A 26,525-nucleotide genomic window follows, 5' to 3' on the forward strand; every position below is an offset into this window, starting at 1 on the left:
CCTCTGTTGCTTGCAGGTGCACGCACAGCTGGCCTGAAGGCAGCAACCACCAGAAGCTGGAACTTTAAAGCGTCCTGCCAACAACAGCATCAGCAAATGTAAACATTGAATGAAACAAAGGAATGCAGATTCAAGCAGTAGCACCAATTTTCAGAATTGCAGAGTAAAGCAGGTCCACCCAGCCTGAGGTCCTCCAGTAGAGCTGTTCAGGTTGGAGAGCACCATCTGCTTCCTCTGTTAGGGAACAGATAGTTTCCCTTGAAAATGCCCAAGAGCCAAGTTCATTTTGGATGCACATTTTCCTTCCCTGACTAGGGAGGGAGGCTCAGGCAGTCAAGTTCCTAACACTAGTATCTTAAGTAAATGCCTGGCAATCAGTCCAAACTACTCCTAAAATCACAGGTACTGGTATATGTGCACACTTGAGAACCAAAGCAGTGCTTTCTCCTCACAAGTCACCTATTTTCATGTATTGTATGAAAAATTATTTCAACCAGGGTCCTCCAGAGCTGGGATGTAATAATGTGAATGACTAAGATATAGTATTTCAGCTTTTATTAAAAAAAAACAAGACATCAATTTTACATTTCAGAGTATTTTCAAACAAGGCCTTTCTGTTAAAGCTTTAGGTATCTAAAAAGTGTCTACATGATTCACACCTGCATGAAGCTTTGCAAGTCACACCATAGTCACCAAACAGCTATATTGCACAAAGATCCACACAATACCACACCATTTTTAGCTTAGTCTACATTGTAAAGTGCTGTTTCATAGGGAGAAACTTGAAAAAATAATTATCTGGATAGGCAAGTACTGCTGAACTGTATCTCTGAAAGTTGACGCTTCCATGGTAGCGGAAAAAATATCACAGCGTGTTGTCAGTGCCTCTTGACAGTGTGTTTTTTATTTAATAAGCTGAAGTAAGCACCAAAGAGTACTGTCTGGAATGCATACTAAGTATTCAAGTAACACCAAAAGCCAAATCAATTTTTAAACTCAGAATGAGATAAATACAAGCAAATATATCAAAAGGTAGATAAATGTTTAAAGTAGCATCAGTTTCTGTCCAGTAGAGTAAGTAATTGCATAGCAGAACACATCTTAAATGAATTTGAAACTCTAGTAGAAAAAAGCCCCTAAATTTTTAATTTCTGTAGTCTCAAACCAATAATCTTTTTAGATTAATGAGTCTTGAGACACTGTCTTCATATCTGCAACAGAGTTTTCCATTTACAAATATTTCCATAAAGTAACAAAACGTCTGGTGATACCAGTACAGATGCTTATAAAAAAATCTAAATGTGGAAACGTGGAGTGCTAACCATGACATAAACCCTCTAATCTAGACCAGTTTCTGAAACAAACCAGTTTTTGTTTCATCAAAAATGAAACATTTGTCTACGGAAGGAGATTTGGTCTGGAAAAAAACCCGCAAAGTTCAGCCCTACAATCTACAGCTTTAAGCTAGTACTTGGTTTGGTAGATGAACTGACCATTGCCAGCTATAGAAGGGGAGAAGTCACAGCTACTGAAGTGAGAATCCTTTCTCCTGGGTCTGTCTGACTGCTGTGCTGACACAAGCAAGATCATGACTCACCTACTCAACAGAGTATACTGATGTAAGAGTTTTCAGTGCTTGACTTGTGGTTTAATAAATATTGGACGGGGGGAAAAAAGTAGAAGGAACAAAAAAATCTTAACAGCAGAGGGAACTGCTGAGTCTCACTACAACTCAGTTAGCTCCAAGACCTCGAAAAGCAAACAAAAAAAAGGTCATGTTCATGTTACCAATGAAGCTACTCAGGAATATCCAAGTCTAGAAGTGACTGAAGAGCTGAAGAAGGCCCTTAGAACTTAGTGACTAGGTAAACAAGCATTATCAACATAAACAAATGCAAAACAGCACACAGGTGGGGAAAACCCTACGTGCACAGGTAACCATCAGGACTGCATGAAACACTGCAGAAGAAGCTTCATCATCACCCTAGTATTGGGTGTCAAACAAAAAAAGGCAAATATGGCTTTAGGACTACAGAAAGAACACAAAACTTTGTCATCCTTCACAGCAACAGGGTGTCTTATGGACAGACTGTTCAGTCAGCCTCAACAGGAGAGAAGAGAGCAATGGCTTCAATCCAGCAAGAGGGAAGATGAAAGGGAGGAAATGATAGAAATGAAAGACTATGATGATAACCATCTAAAAGAGAATAAATTAGCAAAAGGCTAACTAGTAAGGGACAATTTGCCTTTACTCCTGCAGGAGAAAAGGCCAAAGATACCCCCTACTTCACACCTGCTGCTGGGACATCAAAGTGTTTCTCACACAACTCACACTGAATCTGTGGAGTGCACCTCCACACAGCCTTATCAAGACAGAAACATTTGCAGGTGAGATCCAGACAAGAAGTTGCTCTTGCTGGGCCTTTCTAGCCCCAAAAGGGCTGTCATATTCATGCTGGCACAGACAACCATTTTAGACCGTTTTTTCCAACAGTGGTACAGTCAGAGGCTTAGGAGAGAAGACACTGGGAGGGGTGGACTCCAGGTCAGATCAGTACAACAGTTCAGACAGCAAAGCCCACAAAAGTTTTGCATTATGACCTACATTCACTTAACTGTTATTGTGATTTTCAGGTCCCATTTCACAGCTCTACAGCTGTTTACATGTACTTAGTAAGCATACTTCACACACATTCGTCAAGATGCAACACTATCCCCAAATTAGAAAGCATATCCCCAAATTAGAAAGCATATCCCCAAATTAGAAAGCACCAAGTACTCATTAGAAACATCCTTCACTTTAGATTCTTATTTTTCCACAAGTCAACGGTGCACACACCCTACTTTTTTTTTATACACAGGTTTCTGTAAAGAGAGGCAGTCCACTTCCATTCCCAGGAAGATCATGTAACAGATCCTCCTGGAAGATAGGTCAAAACTTACGGAAGACAAGAAAGTGATCAGGGACAGCCAAATAAGCTCACAAAGAGCAAACACTGCCTGACTCACCTAGTGGTCTTCTGCAACCAAGTGACTGCACCAGTAGATAAGCGAAGAGATAAAGAGATACCATGTACATGGACTTCTGTAAGGCCTTTTATAGGATCCCCCACAGCATTCTTACCTCTCAACTTGAAAGAGAAGGGCTGAATTGGATGGACTGTTCAGTGAATAAGGAATTGGCTGGATAGCTACACCCAAAGAATCACAGTCAACAGCTCAATGTCCAAGAAGAAACCAGTAATGAGTGGTGTCCCTCAAGGGTCTGTACTGGTACCAGTGTTGATGTGGATCTCATGAGGTTGCCCAAGAGTGAGCACAAGGTCCTGTACCTGGATCCAAGTAATCCCCACTATCAATACAGACTGGGGGATGGAGAGCAGCTCTGCAGAGAAGGACTTGGGCATCCTGGTGAATGAAAAATTGGCCATGAACCAGCAGTGTGTATTTGCAGCACAGAAAGCATCCTGAGCTGCCCAGTGGCCACCAGGGCAAGGGAGATGATTCTCCCACTCTGCTCTATCAAGACCCCACCTGGAATACTGTGTTCAGCTCTGGGGCCCCCAGTACAGAGGAGAGGCACAAAAACTGTCAGAGGGCTGGAACACCTCTCCTGTGAAGACATGTTGTGAGAGATGGAGTTGTTCAGCCTGGAGAAGAGAAGGCTCCAGAGAGGCCTTATTATGGCCTTTTAATACATGAAAAGGATTTAAAAGAAAGATGGGGAGAGAGAGACTTTTGACCAAGGCCTGGAGAGACAGGACAAAGGGCAGTGATTTTAAACTAAAAGAAGTTAGATTTAGATTGGATACAAGGAAGAAATTTCTAACAGTAAGAGTGGTGAGACACTGGAGAAGGTTTCCCAGAGAAGCTGTGGATGCCCCATACCTGGAAGTGTTCAAGGTCAGGTTCGATGCAGCTTTGAGCAACCTGGTCTAGTGGAAGGGGTCCCTTCCCATGACAAAGGGGGTTTGAAATGGATGGTCTTTAAAGGTCCCTTCCAACTCAAGCTGTTCTGTGGTTCTATGATTCTGTGAAAAACTACTATGTGATACAGTTTTTAGCATTAGAGGAACTGAAATTTGAAAGGAGACATCCTTTAAGGCAGAAATTAGGTCTCAAAACTTAACCAGTGCATTTTTAATATTCTTACTAAGAAAAATCTAAGCTGCTACTAGATAAAAAAAATTAACCTATAAAAGCAAGTATTAAAAGAAATACCTGATTTTTTTTTGAAATTCACATATGATTACTCATGTCAGTAACTCATTTGCTTTTGCCTAAATACCAGGTACTATTAATCACACATGCAAACATTTCTGATTTTTGACTCCAAAATCTGACATTTAAGGTACAATTGCACTTTCTTTTTGATAGCTTATAGTAAAAGCCTGAAGAATAAAGATACTTACCATTATGCCACCAACTATATGACACTGAGTGTCAGAACTTGAGTTTTAACTTACAATCACATTAAGGGTATACAACATGCAATCAGATTCAAGTTTACCCTCATCATTCCAAGTATAACTTAAACGTTCAACACCATTTCTAGTTTCTTCCTCTTTTATATTGTATTTTCTTAAATGCTGTTTTGTGCTGAAAGGCCCAATTGGTGGTCAGGGGTTAACTGGAAAGCATTTGACCCCGTAGAGGCATTCAGGCAGATTTCTTAAAAGGAGAATGGCAATCCCCCACTGTCAGCTTTGACTTCATTAAATACAAAGCTGACTGTGTAAGGATTTAAGTTAAATACAAGGCAGATTTCTACCCCGAAGAGTAAATTTTGGTTGCTAGTCCTGAAGAGTAAATTTTGGTTGCTAGTCAGACTTCTTCCCTGCTTCCCCCAGGAAAAGAAGGCTGTAGAGAACAGCATTGCACAGATCACAAGAAAGGCATGAGAATTCCTCTGGTTCAGGAAGTGCCTGGACCATCTATTTTAAAAAATCACATGCCAGAGGCTTGTGAGCAACACGCAGGTAGAATATAATTTATCAGGACTGAAAACTAAGGTAGAACTTTTCTGCTTTCATCTCGGAACAGCAACGGGAAGAGATTACTGCACTAGATGTCGTCGTGGTACTCCCTGTACTTGGCTGTGACAGCTTCCTCAAGATGCACTGCTGCACCGCCCATCAAAGCAAATGCTGGGTACATTATGCCAGAGCAATCCACCTCACATTCATACAGGCACTTCATATGGCCTGCATCGTAAAACCCTACCCTGCCTTTGTCACAGTCAAGGCAAATGCCCAAGCATGATGGCAGGGGAAGGATTCTGCTTGCTGGATCCTTGGGAGCAGCAGGTGTAGCAGGGATAAAGAACTTCTTCATGCCTAAGGTGACCAGTGTGCAAGGCTGCGATGAGTCAAAGAAGGCGTCTTCACTCCCACTGTCATGACCGCTGTCTTGCTCATATCTGGAACAGAAAAAAAACCATGTGCTTTTGTCAAATTATTAAGTGGGATCGGTGATGTGAACTGGAGAAAACATTTTTGCAAGATAGGCAACACCACATGATCACCCAAAAAAAACTTGTGTGGTAAAAAAAAATCATAGAATCATAGAATATCCTGAATTAGAAGGAAACCACAAAAAACATCAAAGTCCAAGTCCTGGCCCTGCACAGGACAACCCCAAGAGTCACATCACGTGCCTGAGAGCATTGTCCAAATGCCTCTTGAGCTCTGTCAGGCTTGGTGCTGTGGCCACTTCCCTGAGGAACCTGCTCCAGTGCCCAACTACCCTCTGGGTGAAGAAACTTTTCCTAATATCCAGCCTAAGCCTCCCATGACAAAATTTTGTGTCATTCCCTTGGGTCCTGTCAATGGTCACCACAGAGAAAGGATCAGTGTATGCCTCTCTGCTTCCCCTCAGTCTCCACCAGACTGCACAAGCCCAGTGACTTCTGTCACTCCTTCTGGGGCTTCCCCTCAAGGCCCTTCACCATCCTCGTGCCCTCCTTTGGACACTCTCTAACAGCTCAGTGGCTTTTCTGTGTTGTGGCACCCAGACCTGCCCCAGCACTCGAGGTGAGGCTGCCCCAGTGCAGAGCAGAGCGGGACAATCCCCTCCCTTGCCCGGCTGGTGATGCTGTGCCTGATGCCCCCCAGGACACGGGTGGCTCTCCTGGCTGCCAGGGCACTGCTGGCTCATGTTCACCTTGTCATTGACCAGGACACCCAGGTCCCTTTCCTGCACTCATTTCTGCTTTCCAGCCTCTCCTTCCCCAGTCTGTCTGTACATCCAGAGTTGCCCCATCCCAGGTGCAGAATCCAGCACTTTTCCTTGCTGGATTTCATACAGTTGGTGCCTGCCCAGTCTTCTCTCTTGTCAAGGTCTGTCTGCAGGGCCTCCCTGATCTCAAGGGAGTCAACAGCTCCTCCCAGTTTTGTATTGTCTGTGAAGTCACTTAGTATCCCTTCCAGTCCTGTGTCCAAGCCATTTATGAAGATGCTGAAGAGCTCAGGGCTGAGGATGGAGCCCTGTGGAACCCCCCAAGTGACAGGTCACCAGTCTAGTGTTACCCCATTCACCACAACCCTTCGTGCCTGAAACATGAGCCAGTTGCTCACCTAACACATGGTGTGTTTATCCAGCTGTGTGCTAGTCCTGAAGAGTAAATTTTGGTTGCTAGTCAGACTTCTTCCCTGCTTCCCGCAGGAAAAGAAGGCTGCAGAGAACAGCATCGCAAGAAAGGCATGAGAATTCCTCTGGTTCAGGAAGTGCCTGGACCATCTATTTTAAAAAATCACACGCCAGAGGCTTGTGAGCAACACGCAGGTAGAATATAATTTATCAGGACTGAAAACTAAGGTAGAACTTTTCTGCTTTCATCTCGGAACAGCAACGGGAAGAGATTACTGCACTAGATGTCGTCGTGGTACTCCCTGTACTTGGCTGTGACAGCTTCCTCAAGATGCACTGCTGCACCGCCCATCAAAGCAAATGCTGGGTACATTATGCCAGAGCTCTAGAAGATCTCTGCTCAGCCAAGCCAGCCTTCTGTCTCGCCTGCTTGACTTACAACATTTTGGAAGTGCCTGCTCCTGTGCCCTTAGGAGGTGATGCTTAAAAAGTGACCAGCACTGATGGACCTCAGCACCTTCAACAGTGATCTCCCAGAGGACTTTACTGACTAGCACCCTGAGCAGCCTGTTCTCCTCATGTCAAGAGCTGAGGTTTTGCTGGCACTTTTCCTCCTGACAATGGAAATTTTAAACTCGATCACTTTGTGGTTGCTGTGGCCAAGAGGGCCACTCATCTCCACTTTGCTCATGAGATCCTCTCTGTTGACAAGGAACAAATCAAAGAGGGCACTTTTCTCAGCTGGCTCCCCTAGTACCCATAACAAGAAGTTATCATCCAGATATTTTAGGACTCTTCTGGACCTGCTTGTACCATCTGTGTCATGCTCTCTGGCAAGCTGAAGTGCCCCACAAGGACACAGGTGGTTGATGTAGAGATATTCCTTAGTTTCTTAAAGAATAATTCATCAGTGTCATCATCATGTCAGGCTGGGTGGCCTATAGTACATTCCCACAATGACATCCACTTTCTTTGCCCCTTAATCCTTATCCAAAGGTTCTCAGCTGTGGCATTGCCAACTGCAGGCTCCATACATTCCAGACATTGTTACACACAATGCCACCCCCACCTCATCTGTCCTGCCTGTCCCAGGGCACTCCCGTCACAGGACTCATCCCACCGGGCTTTGCTTACACCAGTGGTACACACCTAAGCCAGGAAGGAAGATGCATTTAGTAGGTGGAGAAGACTCACTTCAGTCACTTCAAACCATTAGTAACAGCTGAACTCCAGTAAGGACAAGACCACAGAAGGGTATACTACAGAGTGGATGTATCTAAATGTACTTACACTAGGCAATCATTAGTGAACCTACAAGTATAGTAAATTAGTTAATGTGAGAAGTAACTTAGCAAATATGACCAATCCTTACAGACAGGAACATGTCCTGTGAGTTCTCCATGACACTGCTGTGTTACAGTATCTTTAAAATTCAAAAATCGAAAGGTAGTGTTTTAATGGTTTAAGCTTTGGGGCTTTTTTAAGGTGCGCTCTCTGAAGACTTCTCTGAACAGTTTCCCAAATGGTTACTGAAGAGTGTGCAGATATATCTGGTCAGTCTGCATGCTTTTCCCCTCACCTCTGTCCCAGATAGAGACACATGGAGAAGCACACATTTTTCAGTACAGACATTCCCTACCTAGGATTTCAGTTTTGGCGTGCTTGTGGGGGCAGTTGTTTCTGTGTCAGCTAAAGTTTTGCAGGTATCTATGTGGAGAAGGAAAAAGAAATCAGGAAATTTAGATCTAATTTCTCACTTTGCAAATTGCTCCATCTGGTTTTAAGCAGCTCGAGATTGTGCTGACACATTTTCCACGTGTTATACAGGAGGAAGCCAAACATTTGTTAAATTTCTGAGAAAGAGTCCCCAGGAGATAGCCTCCCTGCCTGCAGTTCCTACACACACCCAGGCTTGCTACAACTGTAATTGAGAGATGGAAATATTTTTACTGGTTCGTCCACTGCACTTTGGCTTGTGCTCAGTGGCACTCCAATACAGTATGTAAGCATGGAGCCTGGGGTAAGCCAGTGCCTTGGGATCCACTGTGGCACAAGCTACTGCAGAAAAATACAAATAAGTACAGTGAACGCAGTACTTCTGAAAGGCTGCCAAACCTTGTATGCTGAGGGAATTAAGGCAGAGTCTCTCTATTGATAATTAAGCATTGCTTCTATCTTAAAACTTACACTTATTTTTAACCTTCTTGCTTTAACTGACATTCCTTGGCATCTATAGGAACCTGGCTTCTTTCCCAAAAAGAAAGAAACTAGGACTCTGGATAATCAGGACATCTTTCTGCTAACAGGGGGGGATGAACAGGACAACCTGCTTATACCATACAGTTCAAACTTCTCACTGGTGGTGAGGTTCACCTCATGTAGTGAGACCAGACTTGCTCTTAATTTACTTTTTTAAAAAGCCATCTCCTTATGTAAAACATGCATTAAGCAAGAGTCTGCAATTTACCTTGGACTGGTCACATCATGGGTATTGTGGAACAATTTCTGTATCTTGTTGCTAGGAACAACTCCCACTTTCACCAGGTATGAATAGGCTTCCACACGAAAAGCCCAGAAGTGCTTCCCTTTGGCAATCCCAGTGTCGCCAATGATGTAATCCAGGGTTGTGTAGCATCCAACCTGCAAGCGTTCAGATCCCAGTAGGAGAGGAAATCCTGCCCTACTTTCCACAGAGGTTCTTCTTGGGTTCAGCTGGAGATGCTCATTGTTGTACCCACATTTGTCATCAAAAAGAAAACTGAAAACTGAAAAACAGTATCCCAGAAAAATTCTTATTTATGTATTTGGCCTTCTGTGCTTATAAACTACATTTGAAGTCATACTGACATTAGAATTCCTCACTTTTAAAGGCTACTAGGAATGTCATGCAAGCTAACAGTCTCTGTATGTTATCTACTTAACCTTTAACAGTGATTCTAAACATTTATGCAACTGGTAACAGTGTAGGAGACATCTGGGAGCTACTGGAAACTACTTTCAGCTCTTAACACTGCCGGACATAAGAAAACCCCATACCTGGAGCTGGAGGAGTACGCAAAATAACTTCTCGGCTCCAAGGGCTACAGATAGACCCTTTGTATCCTCGAACTCTAAAGGCATAGCTGCTGTCGTCATCAAGATCAGATAATAATTTGCTCTTGCCACAAACTTCAGTCTTCTGCCATGTCACACTCTCATCTTCTCTATTAAGCTTATGGTACTCAAGAACATAGATATCAGCTGAATCTGTCTTCCCAGGGCATTCCCAACAGATCAGAGCTTTGTTGTACATTCTGCTCTGCTCTTCATTGATTTCTGGTATTTCTAGACCTGGAACACATGAGAAAAAAAACATTGAAATTTATATACATGTTGTTTTGGAGTTAACCATACAACCTGTCCTGGGTAACCCAAAATGTTAGTGTATTCCACATCTATCTGTGCCCCTGGGATATTACAGCTGGTGGTGGGGTCTGAGGCTGTGACCCAGGAAGAGGTGACTGGGCCGGGGAGATGGTCCCGAAAGGAATCGCCTTCCCAAGGCCCGGTGTCTTCCTCTCAGCTGCTGGCAGGAGGGCCCTTGCAGAGACTGTCAGCTCTTTAGTGATATCAGCTCCTGATTCCAGCTCAGCTCTGCAGGGCAGCCTCCAGGCCAAGCCAGACCAGAGAGAGAGACGAGAGGCTCGTGTGGCTGGTTCCGCACGAAGGGAGCTTTATTGTGGGTCCCCTCCGGCGAAGGGAAGCCAGGGACGAGCTCTCCCTCGAGGGGCTCGAGGGAACTTGCCTTTATAAGGATACAGGGGATCAGCAAGGGGACCAATGGATTACAGAGGGTCTGGGACAGACCAATGGGTTACAGAATGATCTGCATAGGGTATCCCAAAGGATTGTGGGTCTACCTTTCCTCACCATGACCCAAAAGTCATTGCCTTTCCAGGGAGTCCTGCTGGGCGATTGTGAAATCTTTTCTCTCAGCAGAGATCCCTCCAGGGCAGTGGCTGGGCATATCCCACACTGTGAGATTTCAGTCACTTTGTAACTAGGGACTATTACTGTTATTTTTGGCCCATTGTTTTTTTGTTTTAGTAGTAAACTGTTATTTTTTCACTTCTACCTACTCCTATTAGTTTTTCCCTATTGGTGGAAAGGGATTGGTTAAAATTATATCGGGAGGAAACTCATTTTAAAGCGTCCACCTCTTAGAATTGTCTTAAACCAAGACCCAGCTCCTTTTTTGCGCTATAGCTCTGTTAAAGGAGGGAATCTAACTCTCTGAGTTAAAGGGAGCAGATGTGGTTCTCTGTTCATACACTTAAATAAATCCCCTGTTTTCTATTTTTACTTTGAGAGGCTTGAGCCATTTTTTTTTCTGGCAGCTTTAAAAACTATTACTTTCTGTCATGCAATAAAATCTTTTAGAAAGACTGAGTGTGATGTAACTACAATATTTTAGAAGCCAGTGCAAACTGGTACCAAAGGCAATGTCATTTTAGCTTCTTTATGAAAGCTGAAGCTTACACTGCTGCCAGGTAATGCCTTCTGAATCGTGGAGACAGAAGGCACAGTGCGAGTCACAAGACTGAGCCCTGCAACTGCTGCCCTGTGCAAGTTCTGCCTTTCTCCAGAGAAGCCCTTAAAGCTGTAACTTGAGAAAGACCTGATGCTCTCAGAATTTACCATTGGAATGGAAGGACAAGTCACCAAGGATGTCTTCTTGCTTAGCAGTGTCCACCACAAAGTCTTCAAAAGTAGTTTCAGCTGCTGGCCTAAAGCTCTTCAGAGACTCAGTAGCTTTTTGGATTCTGGAAACACAGAAGAAGCAGACTAGCACAAGAGAAAAAAAGACAATTCAAGGTGGACATTCCATAAAGTAAAAATGCTAGGTTTTGCTTTAAAAGAAGTTCTGCTTTCATGTACTTACTGATGTCTCCCAGAAATTTTTGTCTATCTAAAAAGATTCTCAAATACAAAATTAAAGGCCTTTTGTACATCAGTGTAAAGATAATGAACAGGATATATTCAGTTGGCAAAGCATTTAATTAATTTGGAGCATTATGTGCAAAGAACAAAACTGATGTGAGGTGCTAGTAGAGAACACAAAGATCAAAGAGCCAGAAGAGGCCTGCTATATTAACTTGCAAACACCTGATAAAATCTCTGAGAAAAGGGATTTGTCAGGGAGCTAAACAGACTACCCTTCCTCTGCAGTGCCACTGAACAAGGCTAGGCATTGAGGCAGGACAAGAGCCCTCCTCTCCTGAGTGGTGTTTCCTAATGCACACTCTAATGCAAGAATTCTAACTCTAATGCTGGAACACCACCAGGACTATCTCCCAAGCCTCTGCAGTACAAGGTACTGCAGTCAGTATTTTGCTATCAGCTTTCTAAAGAATACAACAGCAGAGACATCCTGGAACAGTACCTGCACTTCAAACAGAAGATATTTAAGATACCTGACATGAAGTTGTTTTGCTGTTTGAACAAAACAGGAGGGATCCGTTTCTTTAAGCACTTCTTGAGCATATCCTACAAGGCCATTATTTTCCAGGAGCCCTTGGTATTCTTCCACTTGGGTTTGCAATTTTTCCAGCCTTATATTCTTAGAAGTTTCAATTGCCCTAAGAGCTGCAGATTTCTTCTCTTCCAGGACATGATATAATTTCTCAAAACTCTGAGATGCTTCTTGTTTAGCTCTTTCACTGTTGCACTAGGAGAAAATAGAAGACATTTTAGACAGATTCTGTATCACTGGGGCTCTGTACAGAAACATACTTAAGGTTGTTCAAGACATCACAGTAATCTAGTCATCCATTTCACACACAAGACTAATGAGCTTTGCTATGCTATTCAGCACTGAAAATGAGATCAGCATACCACCCAAGCTAGTCAGCATTTGCTGTCTTTAAGAGAATGAAGGAAAGTATTCCTCTGATTATGTCTCAAGTTATGCATTACATTTGTCTAGATAGCTCATGAAGAAGCACTGTGAAAGCATGTCTGTCTCTGAAGTCTTCATGCCCAAGAGCTAGATGCTCTTCCACCTTCCCCAATCACCCTGAACACCCAAGCCCAGCTTCTCGAGTACACCCTCTGAACTGTAGTGCCACCTCTGACTACTGCCCTGGATAAAAGGAACTGCAAAGCACAAAGGCAATCTGTAATCAAGATACACCAGTACCAGGAGCTTCTGCAATTTCTGCCTTCGGGTTTTTCAGCTTGTATGTGAGTTTCCAGCCATGACCCTTCAGGCAGATTTTGCCCTTAATTCTGACTCTCTCAATGTAAACAGGCAGCGTAAATAATGCACCATCATAAAAGCACAAATACCCAATGTTTAACCCACTTTGGTTAAGGTATCAAGCAAGCTTTATTTCATTTAAATTTACAGCAGCACCCAAAAATGAACTTCCCTCTGTATGCTTCCCACACTGGCAGGACTAGGTCTTGCCATGTGTGATTCAGTACTAGCATAAAGTGTTCAAAAATTTATTTCGCTCCTTAACTGAAAAGCCCAAAGTTTGAAACTTCACTGAAAACAGTGAAGACACAGTCCTTCCTGTGTCTCTACAAAGGCCAACTCCAGAAAACCTGCAAGGCACTCTTACCTCTGTTTCTTTCAGCAGCAGATCCAGCTGTGTGATGTGAGCTTTCACCTGGCTCTCCTTACTGATGAGGTACTCAATATCTTTTGAAAGCTTCTCCTGTTGGAGTAAAACAGCAAGAATAGGGTATCGCACACAAAGTGACAACCAGCACAGACAGGTCATCCAGCCAGTCCTCAGTTTACCTAGCCACAAGGGCAACAGCCTGACACCAGTTATGAGAAGCAATCCTGTGGAGAATTGTTTGGTGACCTGCAGAGACTACAAAGCAACTGTAAGCAAGACTGGTGGCACAGCCCCTAAGGACAAGAGGTAACAGTGTCAGCTGGCTCCCAATCACCCAGGAGTCACCCTCTCTTAGGTTAGGAACATTATGCTTCAGGACATTAAACTTACAGAAAGGAGTTATTAGCTATTAACTCATTTGTAGTAAGAGTTGCTAGAAAAAGGAGTAGTTCACATCACAGGTTTATGAGTGTCCCTGTGCTTCCTTAGCTGCAAGAGCAAGCAATTGTACAGGAAAAGCCTTTCAAACTAGTGAGGAGGCCAAAGAGCACAAGGCAGGCTAGTCTGGTCTCTTTTTTTTTTTCTTCTTTTTTTTTCCTCCTGTGAGCAAGAGAGGAAGAAAAGGAAGAAGAAGAAGTAGGTGCAGTCTTTAATAAAAAATTGATGTTTGCAAGTCTTCTCTGTTGTGTTTTGCTTAGGAAATTAACAGCTATACAGCTTCCAAAACACACAAAGATACATACTAAGGTGTCAACAGGTACTTCTGATGCAAAATTTTCAGAAGTGCTTCTCAAGTACCAGCTACCACAAGCTACCTGAACATTTATATTAAAAAAAGTTGATCGTAAAGTATTAACTGCTTAAACCTTCTGCATTGTCAGTACTGCTGTACAATTAGTTGAAATAAGGTGAAAGCACTTTTAAGGGGTTACGTTTCAAGCATCACAGCAAATGGCAATTTAGTTTCTAAAACATGCCCTACATCACACTAATATATACATTAACCAATGCTGCACAACAACAGGCCTCAAGACTAGTTCAGGGTCTCCTAAACACAAATCCTGGCTTCCAGCCAGAGGGAGTTTGCCCTCGCATCAGAAGTACTCCTCCCCTTCTTAAGGTCAGGTCCAATGATATTTTCTTTTACCTTAAGGGTTTTGTAGGCAGTGCTCATGGTTGTTACTCTATGGTTTGCATGACCTCCACCCAGTTTACAAAGATGACAAACAGGCCTTCTGCAGATTTCACAGTACATGTTTACCCTCTCCATTTCATGTTCTGGACACATCAAAATCTGTGGGGGGGGAAAAAAAAGAAAAGGAAAGAGACAATACAGGTGTACTTCCAACAAACAATCAAAACACCCAATCAACCTAAAGCAGCATGTGATTTCATCAGTGAATTTTTTATAGCCAGTTTATCTTCTACCTTTTGTATTTGTCAATGCCAGTGAAAGCAGATGAACACACACAGTTTCACAAAGTTTACAGTATGTAAACCTCTAGCAGTGTCTGTGTAGACTCCATATAGCAAACAACCTTTTGCCAACCCCTGCCCATGTTGCTTGTGATGCCTCCAGCACCCTACACTCCTGCTCAGAGCTGTAAATGCAATATATAACACACCCAGCCTGTCAAAGTTAACCATGCTCATGCCAGCATCTCTTGCAACAGCTATGAAGTGTTTCTTAAAGCAAGAGCTGACATAACACTGTAGCAATTTAAGTCTAAACTAGATTTTGATAAGCCACATAGCCATTGCTCTTGGAGCAACAAAGTGCAGCCACCACCAGCTACAGTAATTTTAAATACAAAAGACTCCAGTGTTTCAGTCTTTCCATCTGACTCCAGTTACAAGCTGCTCGCACTGAGTGCTCCTTCCACGATTAGCTCAAACAGCATTGCAAGAAAGCTGGTGTTTGCTGAAAATAATCTTTCAAGAACTGAACATGGGTAAATAAATGCTCAAAGAGTTAAAAAAAGTGCTGCTCAAGTCCAAGCTCAGGCAACAGATTAAACCACGTAAAACGTGTGTGTGTGTGTGTGTGTGTATGTGTCTGTGTGTGTTGCTTTAAAAAACAAACAATGCTTTGCCTCGTTCTAGAGCACTGAAAGACAACATTTGGGTCATCTATTCCACAGAAGTTACCAAAGAGAAGCTTTTGAGGAAGCTTTTCAGTTTCAATATGCCCCCACACAAGAAAGGTCAGAAAAGGGCATAAAAATAGAAAATTGTGAGCAGCACAAATATGGACACAGTAAGTTAAAACCTGAAACCAACATTCAAGTCCCAAATGTTATCTTAGGCTATGCTGAAAAGCCCAAAGTTACTAGTCTCACCAGCACCTTAGAACATTAAAATTATCATTAACCCAAATATGCAATTAGCATTGACTACGGGACTTGGAAGGAAATAAAAAGGGGAAAAAGGAAGCTGCCAAAAAAATCAGCTGTGCAGGCAAACATCTCCAAAAACTACAGTCAACCAGTTAGGCTGTGGAAGTAATTTTTCCACAGCAGTGTAGAGTCACACCTAGCAAAAACCACATATTTTTATTTATCTCCTCATATAAGCAAGAATTACAGGCTGCAAGTGAGAGACAGTAGAGGTCAGCAGACTGCCTTATTATCTTCTCTCAAAACTCACAAACAATCAGCCCAGTATGTACTTCTCCCATCCCCACCACACACACTTTGAAGTGCTCTCCAGCCTGGTTGTAAATTAAAGTGATGACTGAAAACATTGTTAGGAAACCAACAAATACTTCATGCTTTCAGGTCAGGTCTTAAAAATGCAGAAAAATGAAAAATGCATTTTTTTTTCTTTATACTAAGCTCAAGCAGTCCTCAGAAAAGTTTCTGTAAGAGCACAGTAAAGATCTGATTACTGCTGTTGGGAAGTTTTTCAAAAAAGCAGATGCATCTAAAGTTAACTACACTATGCTTTTCTCCTTTTTTCCCTGCTTTCTGACTTCACATAAAATTAGAAATGCTAAATCCCACAGGTGCACACATACTCAATGCATCTGTGTCAGAATAATCTAAACCACTTCACCCCACTTTGCTCTGCTTCAAGAGAAGTCAACTACTGACTTTTAATCCTGAATTCAGTCTGCATGTAGTATAACACCATAGGGCACCTTTAGGAGTGCACAGGGATCACAAGATGTCTTTGGTATTTTCAAGTAGCAGCATTGCAGCTGTGAGGGTTTAGATACCATAGAAGAGAAGTTTTTAAGGAGCTGTATAGCATTTTAAAGCAAGAGCTAGAAGATACTATGCAAACCTTCACCCTTCTCTTTTATCCGACAGAACGACATTTCAACATGTGCAAGACATTTGTAAGCATACGAAGCATGTGCTCACTTTTAACGGGAAATAAGCACCAAGTGGACTACTGGATGCTCACTATTTGCCAGCTTGCTAACTTTAGAGGCTCAAATCTTTCCAGTCTCAGAAGGAAGATACACCAGCAGTCAAGAGCTTCTTACACACTGCACATTAATCAAATTTACTTAATTGAACCATAATTAATCAGGACTTCTTGACCATCAGCATTTCCAGTATCTGTGTGACCTCCAGCAAGGAGGCACAGGCACACAGCACGTGGTGGGACATTAAGGTCTTTTGTGGTCCCTGGTTAGCAAGGTGGCATCTGTGACATGTCACATCTGTGATGTAACTTAAATTCAGTAAGGCACTGCCATGTACTGCACCATGCTTAGCGCGGGGCACAAAGGTAGCAGCATTTTGTTATCACTCTGTTTTGTCTGAATGCAGCACCAGCAGCACCAGTGTATGAAGCAGAAATTTTGCCATTAAATTTTATCTCTTATGGTACAGATAAAAAAATAATGGTGTAATAGCAATGGAGACCTTAACTCCACCTTTTGCTCTAGTTAGATGCAAAGAAGGAGAGAAAGAAGATGCTTTCTGATGGATCAAGTTCAGGCACAAAGCATCCAAAGGGGATGTGCCTAAAGGGGGCATGGAAGAGGCCAGGTGTGTTGAGGTTTTTAAGTTTATCACACACAGGCATCCTTCTGAGGCAGTCCCATTTTAGATGCTCAAGAGCATAGTGCCAATAACACCAAGGGTGTGGATTCAATCCCTGTATGAACCATTCACTTAAGAGCTGGACTTGATGATCCTTGTGGGTCCCTTTCAGCTCAGAATTTTCTGTGATCTGTGATCATTGTCTTAAAAAAAAAATGGAAAGAAAGACTCAAATCACAAGTAACACAATCCATTCCACAAAGTAAAAATCCCTCTTTTTATAGTACCCTTCAAGAATGTTCTCATTGTCCCCTTCAATGACAACCACTTGACCATCAGCAAGAAAAAAATCTTGTGGTTCACTCAATAAATAACAGCAATAGTCAATAAAGCAATAATGGTCCTAAAAAGCAACCACCATTGCACAGATACATCTGAAGCTACACGAGAATCCTGCAACCCAAATTCTGTAGGGTACAGTACACTTACCTTGGGTCTGAAGTTGGTGGTTGGTCCTACATACTCATGCTGGGCTTTCACGGTTCCCCAAGGATGGTGTATTTTGAAACATTCATTGCAATAGCTTGCACTGCAGTCCATGCAGCTCTTTGTGGACTCCTGAGGCGGAGGTTTGCAGAAATCACACATAATAGCAATGGCTGCCCTGGCTGCCTGTCTGTATCTTTCCACAATGGTTTCCAAAGTGAAGTTGCGAAATAAGCCATTGATGCCACGCTCTCCAAGATCAATATCCCGCTGGCAACCAGGACAAGGAAACAGAGTCGATCTAGGAGTCAGTGAATTGCGTTTTCTGCCTGTGTAGACACCAAAGCCCAATTTAGAATGAGCACAAACCAAACTGGTTTAGATTTTAAAAGCAGCACAGGAATCTATGAATCAATTCCAGACTGTAGCACATCATCCAAACCAGTACAACACCAATTCAGACGCAGTCTGCCAAGCCAAAAAGAATACAATCGCCCTGACAAGGTACTGTAATTTCTGACTCCAAGGGACATTACAAACTACTCTTCTAAAACTTAATTTTATGTTAAGATAAATTTAGCTATCTTCTAAATTTCTATCTTCTTTATCTAGTTTTGGATACACTCAGGCTGTAGCCTTTTGAAACAATAAACACAAAACCTCGTGGAAGCCAGGTGGTTTTAGACTAACTGGTTGCCCATATAGAGAGCAACAGCTTCCTAAGATATTAAAGTGAAAGATGCTTACTCCCAGAGCAACAGAAAAATAAAGCCAACTTTGAGCTCCCTGAAGCTTGCTTTGGCTGAGTTCAAACTTACTTTACTCATCCTAAGAGACATCATAAAAAAGCCAGGAAAATGAGGGAACAGTATGATATCTCAGCCAAATCATTTAGTCAAAAAATGCAGAGGCTGACTTGGCCCCTGCTGAAAGACCTCAATAAAGGAGAACTGCGAAATAAGTCCTGCACACCAAAGGGGAGTCTGAGGTAGTTATATGGGAGAGATTCCTCCACCCTGAACTGAGGAACCACAGATCTCCACAGGGTACCTCTATCTTTATTAATTTCTAAAGGAGGAACTGCAGAGAAGCTGCACTCCTACCAAACAGCTACACACAAATTTCCCCCCCTCTCCAAAATAAAATCACAGGCTCAAGAAAAGCCACTAACCTAAGGAGCCTTTTGAGTCTGTTAGGGGACTGGCTCATACAGACTCAGAGGTTACTCACAAGGTGATGCTCCTGAGGTTACCAAACCAGGAGTGCATCCCATCTCACTCATGAGCCCACAGGATGCAACGACCAGAAACAATCCTGTATGTATTTCAAAAGCAGGCTAAGCCAGTCTTTAGGCTTAACTTGTATCCTCTCAGCTTCCCCTTACAAAAAAACCCACCTTCTGTAGCGCTGGTACATTGTTTTAAGATCTCTTTGAGAGCACTGCATGTCGGTATAACTAAATGTCCTGATTTCATTTGGGTTAGAGATAATTTTCTTCTCAGTAGCTGGTACAGTGGATTCAGTGTGAGAATAATGTTGTTATTACACACTGATGTTTTGGCTGTTGCTAAGTAGTCCTTACCCTAAATCCAGGACTTTTCAGTTTTCCACGCTTCACCAGTGAGCAGGTGCATGAAAAGCCAGGAGGGAGAACAGCCACGACAGCTGACCCAAACTGGCCAAAGGGATATTCCATACCATAGAATGTCATGTCCAGAACATAAACTAGGGGCAGTCAGCTGGGACAGGCTGGGCACAGGGCAGTGAGTGAACAATTGTATTGTGCATCACTTGTTTCTCTTGGATTTTATTCCTCTTTCTCTTTTGCATTGCTATTTTTTTAAATTATTGTTATCCCTCCAGTATATACTCCAGTATATAATTAACTCTATTCCAGCTGAAACCAGGACATTAACAAATTTGTAAACGGAGGTATGACCTAAAGCTGAATTCTTAGTGTGGAAATTGGTTCTTCAGAAAGGGAAATCCGTACTTCTCTGTATTTAATCAGTGTTTTCCCATCAAAAATGCTAATATTATAATAATAATAATAATAATAATAATAATAATAATAATGCTTTTTTTCTTTCTGAAGTGTCCTGTGATGCTACCCAAAATACACTTGCCTTGGGCTGCTCTGCTGTTGCCCCTTCACTTTAAAATCCAAAACCTCCATTCCTGTCATGCCCTTTCCAGTCTCTTCAAATGAAACACCAAACCAACACTCCTACAAGGAATTAGTTCCTTTAAATATCTTTGAAATTTGACCCGTGGTAGTTATGCATGACTGTCAGCTAAGAAGTCACAATTGGAGCATGGATAAGTGTGCATGCACTGACAGTCTCCCACCCAGCTGGTCTCATGCCTTTCTGTAAATTCTGAGCAGAACTAGGCTGCAGTTACAGAACAGGATGGGTGACACAAGACAGGTATACAACTCTCTGGCTAAGGGAGCAGAGATTTTTTTTTCAGATTTCATATTTTTTCAGTACTTACTTGAAGTGAATTAATTACTGCACATCCTGCAGTACCTATAACTTGGCATACACAGCAACACACGCATGCAAGGCACAGCAACAGCAGTGAAACACAAACTGTATTTCCAGTGTATGCTCCAAGCCAGCACTGCACACGTCAACACAGAGAAATCTTCTACATAGACTTCTACTATGTCTTAGACAAAAATATGACTTCACATGCAGTGCCATGCAGACAGTAGCTATAAAAAGTGATCTAGAATACATACATTTGCTGAAACTAAGAAAATAATCATACAGTGTGGCACATATCACGACTGCCTACAAGTAGTAGGCTACAGCAGAGAGCAAATAATGACAAAGCAAGATAACAAGGAAAAAAAAAAAACATGGTGCAGTGGTCAAGTTTAAAAATACAATCTGAAACTCATATCCATCCCAATGGAGGCCTTTCATTCTGCCCATGGTGGACCAAAATGAGACTGTCATCATGAGCGATGCTCTGCAAAGACTGGTGACATTGTTTACGGAAAGCAATCCAGTATCAAGGAAGTCCTGCACACCTTCAGATGTCTCATCCCTTTTCATTGACAGCACTTCGAGAGTCTAGGTTGGGGTTTTTTTCCTATTTTAAATCTTGGAAATTTATTTGCAAACCTTCTTGGAGTGTTCTGCCACTTTGACAGTCAAAAGTAAGGAAACACATTCTCTTTCTGCCTAGAGAGTGTTAAAATATGAACACTCTAGTTTGCTTTCTGCTTAAAGGATTTCTACACTCGTATTTTAAGAAGAATGAAGTGATGAAGTAACGAATTACTTTGGACACTGTCTTTCTATCTGTCTTGTGTCCAGTTTGCTAAAACTGAATTCTGGTTATACACAAAAAAGATCCTAACAAAGAAAAAGCACACACAAAAAAACCAGAGCAACAAACCCCTGGATTTTGTAGACATATATAGACGTGCAGCTCAGGGAAACTTAGGTCCTACCCACATTCTCTTTCCTTTGCCAATTCAGTTTACAACAGGCAAATATGTATTTTGTGAAATATTAGAAATCATCACATGAAATTTTCCACTGTGATTTGTAAACTGATTGCTCCACTTACAGTAAGTTGCTCAATCAGTTACAAAAAATTATCACAACATACACTCATGCTCAGACTCAGAAATATTACCATACAGATTGCAATGACTTGGGTCGAAGAGCAATCTTAAGTATGTCCTTTAAAGACAATGTTTAAATGTCATCTTCCCAAGGAGAGGTACCAACACTTAAAATGTTGAAAAGTCCAAGCTGCAGTGAATGGTTTGCAAAGGGATAAGACATCTTAAAGATAAAGTTGTGTTTTCCAAGTAAACAGTATTACCAGAATTTTATGGTTGTGGAAGACACGGACATTAAATGTGTGAAAGTTTAAAAGAAAAAGATTTAAAAGTCAACTGGATTCTCTTGAAAGGTTGGGGGTTTTTTAAAATATAAGTATATATTGCCACCCCACATCTCAGGTGATGCTTTTGTATGGACTTTTAGGGGGAAGGAAAAAGGGGAGGGGGGAAGGGGATAGGGTTAGCAAGGGGAAGGGATAAAGAGGGAAGGGGAAGAGAAAGGGAGAGGAAGCACAGAGAGGGGAAAGGCCTCATGAGAGAAGTCAGCAGAGCTCAAATGTTACTTTCAGACACTTTAGTTTTTCACAAATCGAAAGTGCTTTCTGCCAAAAGAACAGATACGGACAGCTTTCCAAGAGGTCTGACAGTATCGTGTGGTATCTCTGTTTTGTGACACATTCAGCCTTCAACTGAGGCAATTTAAACTCCCTCTTCCGATCAGCTGCTTTGTCCTCCACTGAGTGTGAAATTCAGATTTGTGTTTAGCTCAGTTCACATCTTTCTTGAAGGACACCTATATTCCTATGGATTGCTCATGTGTCTGCCAATACTGTGGCAACAAGGAATTTGGGGACTTTTTCTCTCATTTTTGACCGACCATTACATAAAAAAATAAGAAATCAGTATTTAAAAAGTCCACACAGTGACTGAGCTTTTCAATTTTGGAAATGAGATATAATTAAAACACTGACCATCCTTCAATCTGATTGTGTCATTAGACACACCAAATATTACAAGTCTGTAAATGCAAAATGTTTCGTTTTCCTCACATATTCATGTGCTGTGATAAACTGTGAGATTCAGATCTACCTACTCATATCAACATGGTGTAAATTTCAATCTGTTCTTCATCAAATGAAGCAGGCTTAGATACAATGAAGAACCAATATTACATTCCTTTAAAAAGTGATGGCTAAACATGACGTGTAAACATTAGGAAGATCAATCCAATAATCACTCTTCATTACCAGTAAGACAGCAGTTGCACTGAAACATAAGCATGTAAACTCCTGAAAATTAAAAAGCAGGGGGTGGAGGAGGTGGTGTGGTGGTTGCTGGGGTTCTGCATTTTTGCACCCACCAATATATATTCAGTCGTGTACACACACAAGGAAAAAAATCTAATCCAACCCTTAACTGAATTCCAGTCCAGTTGACCTTTAAATCAGTCTTGCACAGAATGAAAAGCTGTCCTTACAGAACTTCTTTGCTGTACCTTTGCTCACTGCAAAAGCCTTTTTGTGGACTTGACCACTGACAAAAAGCTATATGCTAACCAACAATAGTTAACTCGAGATCTAAATGCTAGACTATCTCTAGCCAACACAAGAAGTGAAGCATTTCTACCTCTGCACCCAAAAGACCTCCTCTGTGAGGCTGCAAACAATGAACAGAGAGCTGTTTAGACATCAAGAAATGAGATATACCATTGGTTTACAATGGTTCAAATGAAAAGCATCAACTCCTTTCTCTCCTGTGGCTGTTAAACTCCTGCAGGGTTGAAAGGCAAGAATGTTTAATTTCCTAGCATATCAAACAACTGTAATATTTAAGCAGAACAGGAAAAGGGAGAAAGAAGGCATTGGGGGGGAGGGGGACAGGGAGAGATATTTCCAACATTCTCACAAGTGTCAACATAACCACATTACACACTTTAATTACACCAACACTGTAATTACAGTAACATTAAAGGTAATGGAACAACAATGAGAAATAGCCTTCATTTTCATGTTATATACCGCATCATTTTTTTAATTAAAAATGATTTTAAATACAATATAAAGAGGAGTATTTTTAAACCAACACACTGGATTTTAAGCAGCACATACACTCCATTTCAATGAGCTCTGTCCTTTTTACATTAAGATAAATTGTAAATGCAAGCTGTGTGTGCACAACAAATACATAACAGGACCAAATACCGACCAGCTCCTTCTGGCATACCAAGAATTTAAATGCCAAACCCATTTAAAATAGATTATATTCCTTATGGAGACATCAGGGATTCCTTAAGTGGGGGAAAAAAAAACCAAAAAAAACCATAGTGGGAAGGTGTCATATGCCTTTTGAAATGTGACACTGACATGCCCTGCATGAGCCTCCCAGAAGTTCTAGTAGGCTTTTGTTATGCATGTGAGACCCTACTTTGGATATTTTCTTAGCATTTTCTCTCTTACGGAGCTGTTTTCTTGCAAATTCCCCTACAGATCACAAACCCAATTTAGCAAGGCAATGCACAATATGAGTACTCCAGATGCAAGACAACAACTGTGCAAATGTAAATTGCAAGCTGGCGACCACTGCTGGTACCAAACTGTCTGAGAGCAAATCTCACACTTGATACAGCAATGGAGCTACAACGCCTGTTACATTAGAAGCAAAGACAGTACAACCTGAATTTACAAATTTATTCTTTAATGCTGCCATTTCCATATGCTTTTCATTCTGCAAATTTGAACTGTCTGAGATGATAATTTTCCTGTGATGTGCATCTGCCCAATGCTCTTTGAGGTAAGAGGGGGGAAGCTCATTATTTCCAAGTCTCAACTTTCTCTTGCTACTCATCAAACAGGTCTTTAGGAAAGCAATCACCTCTCTACTAGCAGGTCAGATGAGGAGATATATTCCAATCAGTTTGCTGAGATGGTGGCAGACTCCAGTGGATTTAAAGATTACAACTCCTGCAACAACTTGTGTACATATATCTCAGGACAGGGTGGTGGTGGCAGGGGGAGTACCAAAAACTGGTAGTTTTTTGCTTATCAGACTCATTTGAAAGAGTACCAGTACTAACAATTCACTAGTTGTTTGCACATTTGATCTGTGAAAACTGGGAAGGATGAACTTTAGTAACACAAAATGTAAGAGAGAGCTTTAGAGTTTTTCTTGTTAGTAGCTCTTCCAGAGCACGGGGGAATGTGGTTTTAAAGTGGATAATTACGTCAGAAGAAAGCCTAAAAGCCAAGATGAGGTATCTTTTAAGAAGTAAAGCATGCACAAATCACTTTCAATGCACCTGTATAAAAGCAGATCAACTCATCCGTGGATTACACTGACTGCAAGAATCTTCCTAGCATGATACCACAAAGAGCATGAGGAGTCCTACAGCTAAGCACTCCTTAAACCTTCGAGCAGACCACAATGAAGGAGGCTGTTAGGGCTGTCTGCTTATAGTCATCTGTCCTTCAAATCTGCAATCATGCAATAATCATAACCAATGGATAATTATTTACTGTATGCATAATGAAGTGGGCAGGACAAAACTCTAACTTGCAAAGTCTGCACAGGCTCAGAAGGAAGTCAGAACTACTGCACTGGGGCTGGTTGAAACCAGAGCAAACCACTGACAGGCTATGAAAATTGCCAAAATCTACATCTCCACGCTACTGAACATGATGCTATTGCATCTCCATGTAAATGAAATACAGAAATAAACAAACACAATGGTTATAAAGATTTACAAAATGCCACAAAGACATTTATTATAGATGAAACAGAGTGCATTGTCCTTAAAAGTATTCCCATTGTTCTTGACACAAAATGAACAAGAGTAGCACTATCCCTAAGTCATCTCTGTAACCGTATCAGGAGTACCAGGAAGACATTTTACCAATGCAGATACCATTCAGCTCAAGCCAGTCTAATAATAAAATCAGGAAAACATGCACAAATTCTGATACATACCTGATCTATTAATCCTGTCAATTCTGTCCATGCTAGAAGCAGAGATTCTAATTCGAGGGCTACTCTGATTAGAGGATTCAGAGCCTCCATCAGCAAAGGCGTCTTCAAACGCAAAAAGTATTTCTTTCACACATTTGTGACAGACATTGTGCTGGCAGGGAAGGATCAGTGGATGGGTAAACAATTCCTTGCATGCTGGGCAGATAAGCTCTCTTTCAATACCCTTAATGGCAACCTTCATGATAGAAAGAGGGAGAAACAAGTGTAAGCGCAGGAAAACACAAGCCACCAAGAGTTATGGCACTGCTCTATGTCACCAAACCCCAGCTCTGTAGAATAAATGCACACAGTTTTATCTGGTTTGAGGCACTTCTCTGACTAAAACAAATCTCAATTAACATTTATGAAAGCACTGACACCATTCATTTCAACTGAAGTGAGCATTGCCACTAGGCAAACTCAGTTCATCTTTAGGTCATGTCTGCATTGCAGGGGAGGAAAGGAGGGGAGTAGTCTTAATTCCACTCAAGGACCTAGTGAAACGAATGCAACCATACTTCTTAACAATAGGAGTCCATATGTTTAGCTTGCTCGCTGGCTTACGAAGAGGAAGGGGGGAAAAAGAAATTAAGTGTCAGACTGGTTAAACAACAGGCTTTCTTGACGTATAATTCACGTTTAAGGGCTGCAACTGTCTTGAATTCATTAGGGTAATAGTTTCGAGTCAGAAACATTATTTATTTATTTATTTATTTATACGTTTATTTACGTCTTGTATCTGTCGCACAAAGAGCCGCCTGTGGATCGGTGCGGCTGTTCAGTAATTCCGTGACCCCCGCGGCCGCCCCTGGCACCGCGCCCCGCCGAGCACCAGTGTCGGGGGGGCGCAGGCAGCGGCGGCGGCAGCGCAGCGCCCGCTCCGCCCGGCGCCCTCCGGGAGCGCTTCCCCTGCGCGCACCGCACCCGTCGGAGCTCCCTGCGAGCCCTGCCCGCCGTCCCGGCTGCACTACCGGCCGGGCACGGACGAACCTGTCGGCGCACACCGGGGGGACAGACAGACAGACAGACAGACAGGCAGGCAGGCAGGCAGACACCCTATAGCCCCCCGCATCACAAGCGGAGGGACGACGCACCCCGCCCCGCCGGTTCCCCCGTGCTCACCGGGCTCTCCAGCCGATCGTTCTCCATCCCGCCGCCTCCTCCGCCACCTCCTCCTCCTGCGCCGGGGCGCCGTCAGCCCGGGCGGGCGGCCGGGACGCGGACGGTGCAGCGCCCGCGGCGGCGCCCGGCGCAAAATGG

At 42.4% G+C, this 26,525-nt stretch overlaps 1 protein-coding gene across 3 annotated transcripts in view; it reads right to left on the reverse strand.

Annotated features, from left to right (window-relative positions):
* Positions 1–540: 540 nt before the first annotated feature.
* Positions 541–26,525, reverse strand: part of TRIM36 (tripartite motif containing 36) — a 35,005-nt gene continuing 9,020 nt past the window's right edge. Inside the window, exons 1-11 of one of the 3 annotated variants that reach the window (XM_042015282.1) lie at positions 26,388–26,482; positions 25,227–25,461; positions 22,890–22,919; positions 17,681–18,006; positions 14,344–14,490; positions 13,194–13,289; positions 12,042–12,295; positions 11,266–11,390; positions 9,625–9,918; positions 9,056–9,353; positions 541–5,419 (exon numbers count right to left, since the gene is read on the reverse strand). In XM_042015282.1, coding sequence (XP_041871216.1) covers positions 5,065–5,419; positions 9,056–9,353; positions 9,625–9,918; positions 11,266–11,390; positions 12,042–12,295; positions 13,194–13,289; positions 14,344–14,490; positions 17,681–18,006; positions 22,890–22,919; positions 25,227–25,461; positions 26,388–26,414 — 2,187 coding nt within the window. In that variant the 5' untranslated portion in view covers positions 26,415–26,482 and the 3' untranslated portion in view covers positions 541–5,064. Of the gene's footprint in view, positions 5,420–9,055; positions 9,354–9,624; positions 9,919–11,265; positions 11,391–12,041; positions 12,296–13,193; positions 13,290–14,343; positions 14,491–17,680; positions 18,007–22,889; positions 22,920–25,226; positions 25,462–26,387; positions 26,483–26,525 lie in introns of those variants that run through there. The other 2 variants (XM_042015280.1, XM_042015281.1) reach the window with 2 other exon arrangements.

This window comes from Corvus kubaryi, unplaced genomic scaffold, assembly GCF_017639235.1.
Source record: "Corvus kubaryi isolate FWS band 111438036 unplaced genomic scaffold, C.kubaryi_AGA036_p1.0 split3-37296, whole genome shotgun sequence".
Taxonomy (NCBI): Eukaryota; Metazoa; Chordata; class Aves; order Passeriformes; family Corvidae; genus Corvus; species Corvus kubaryi.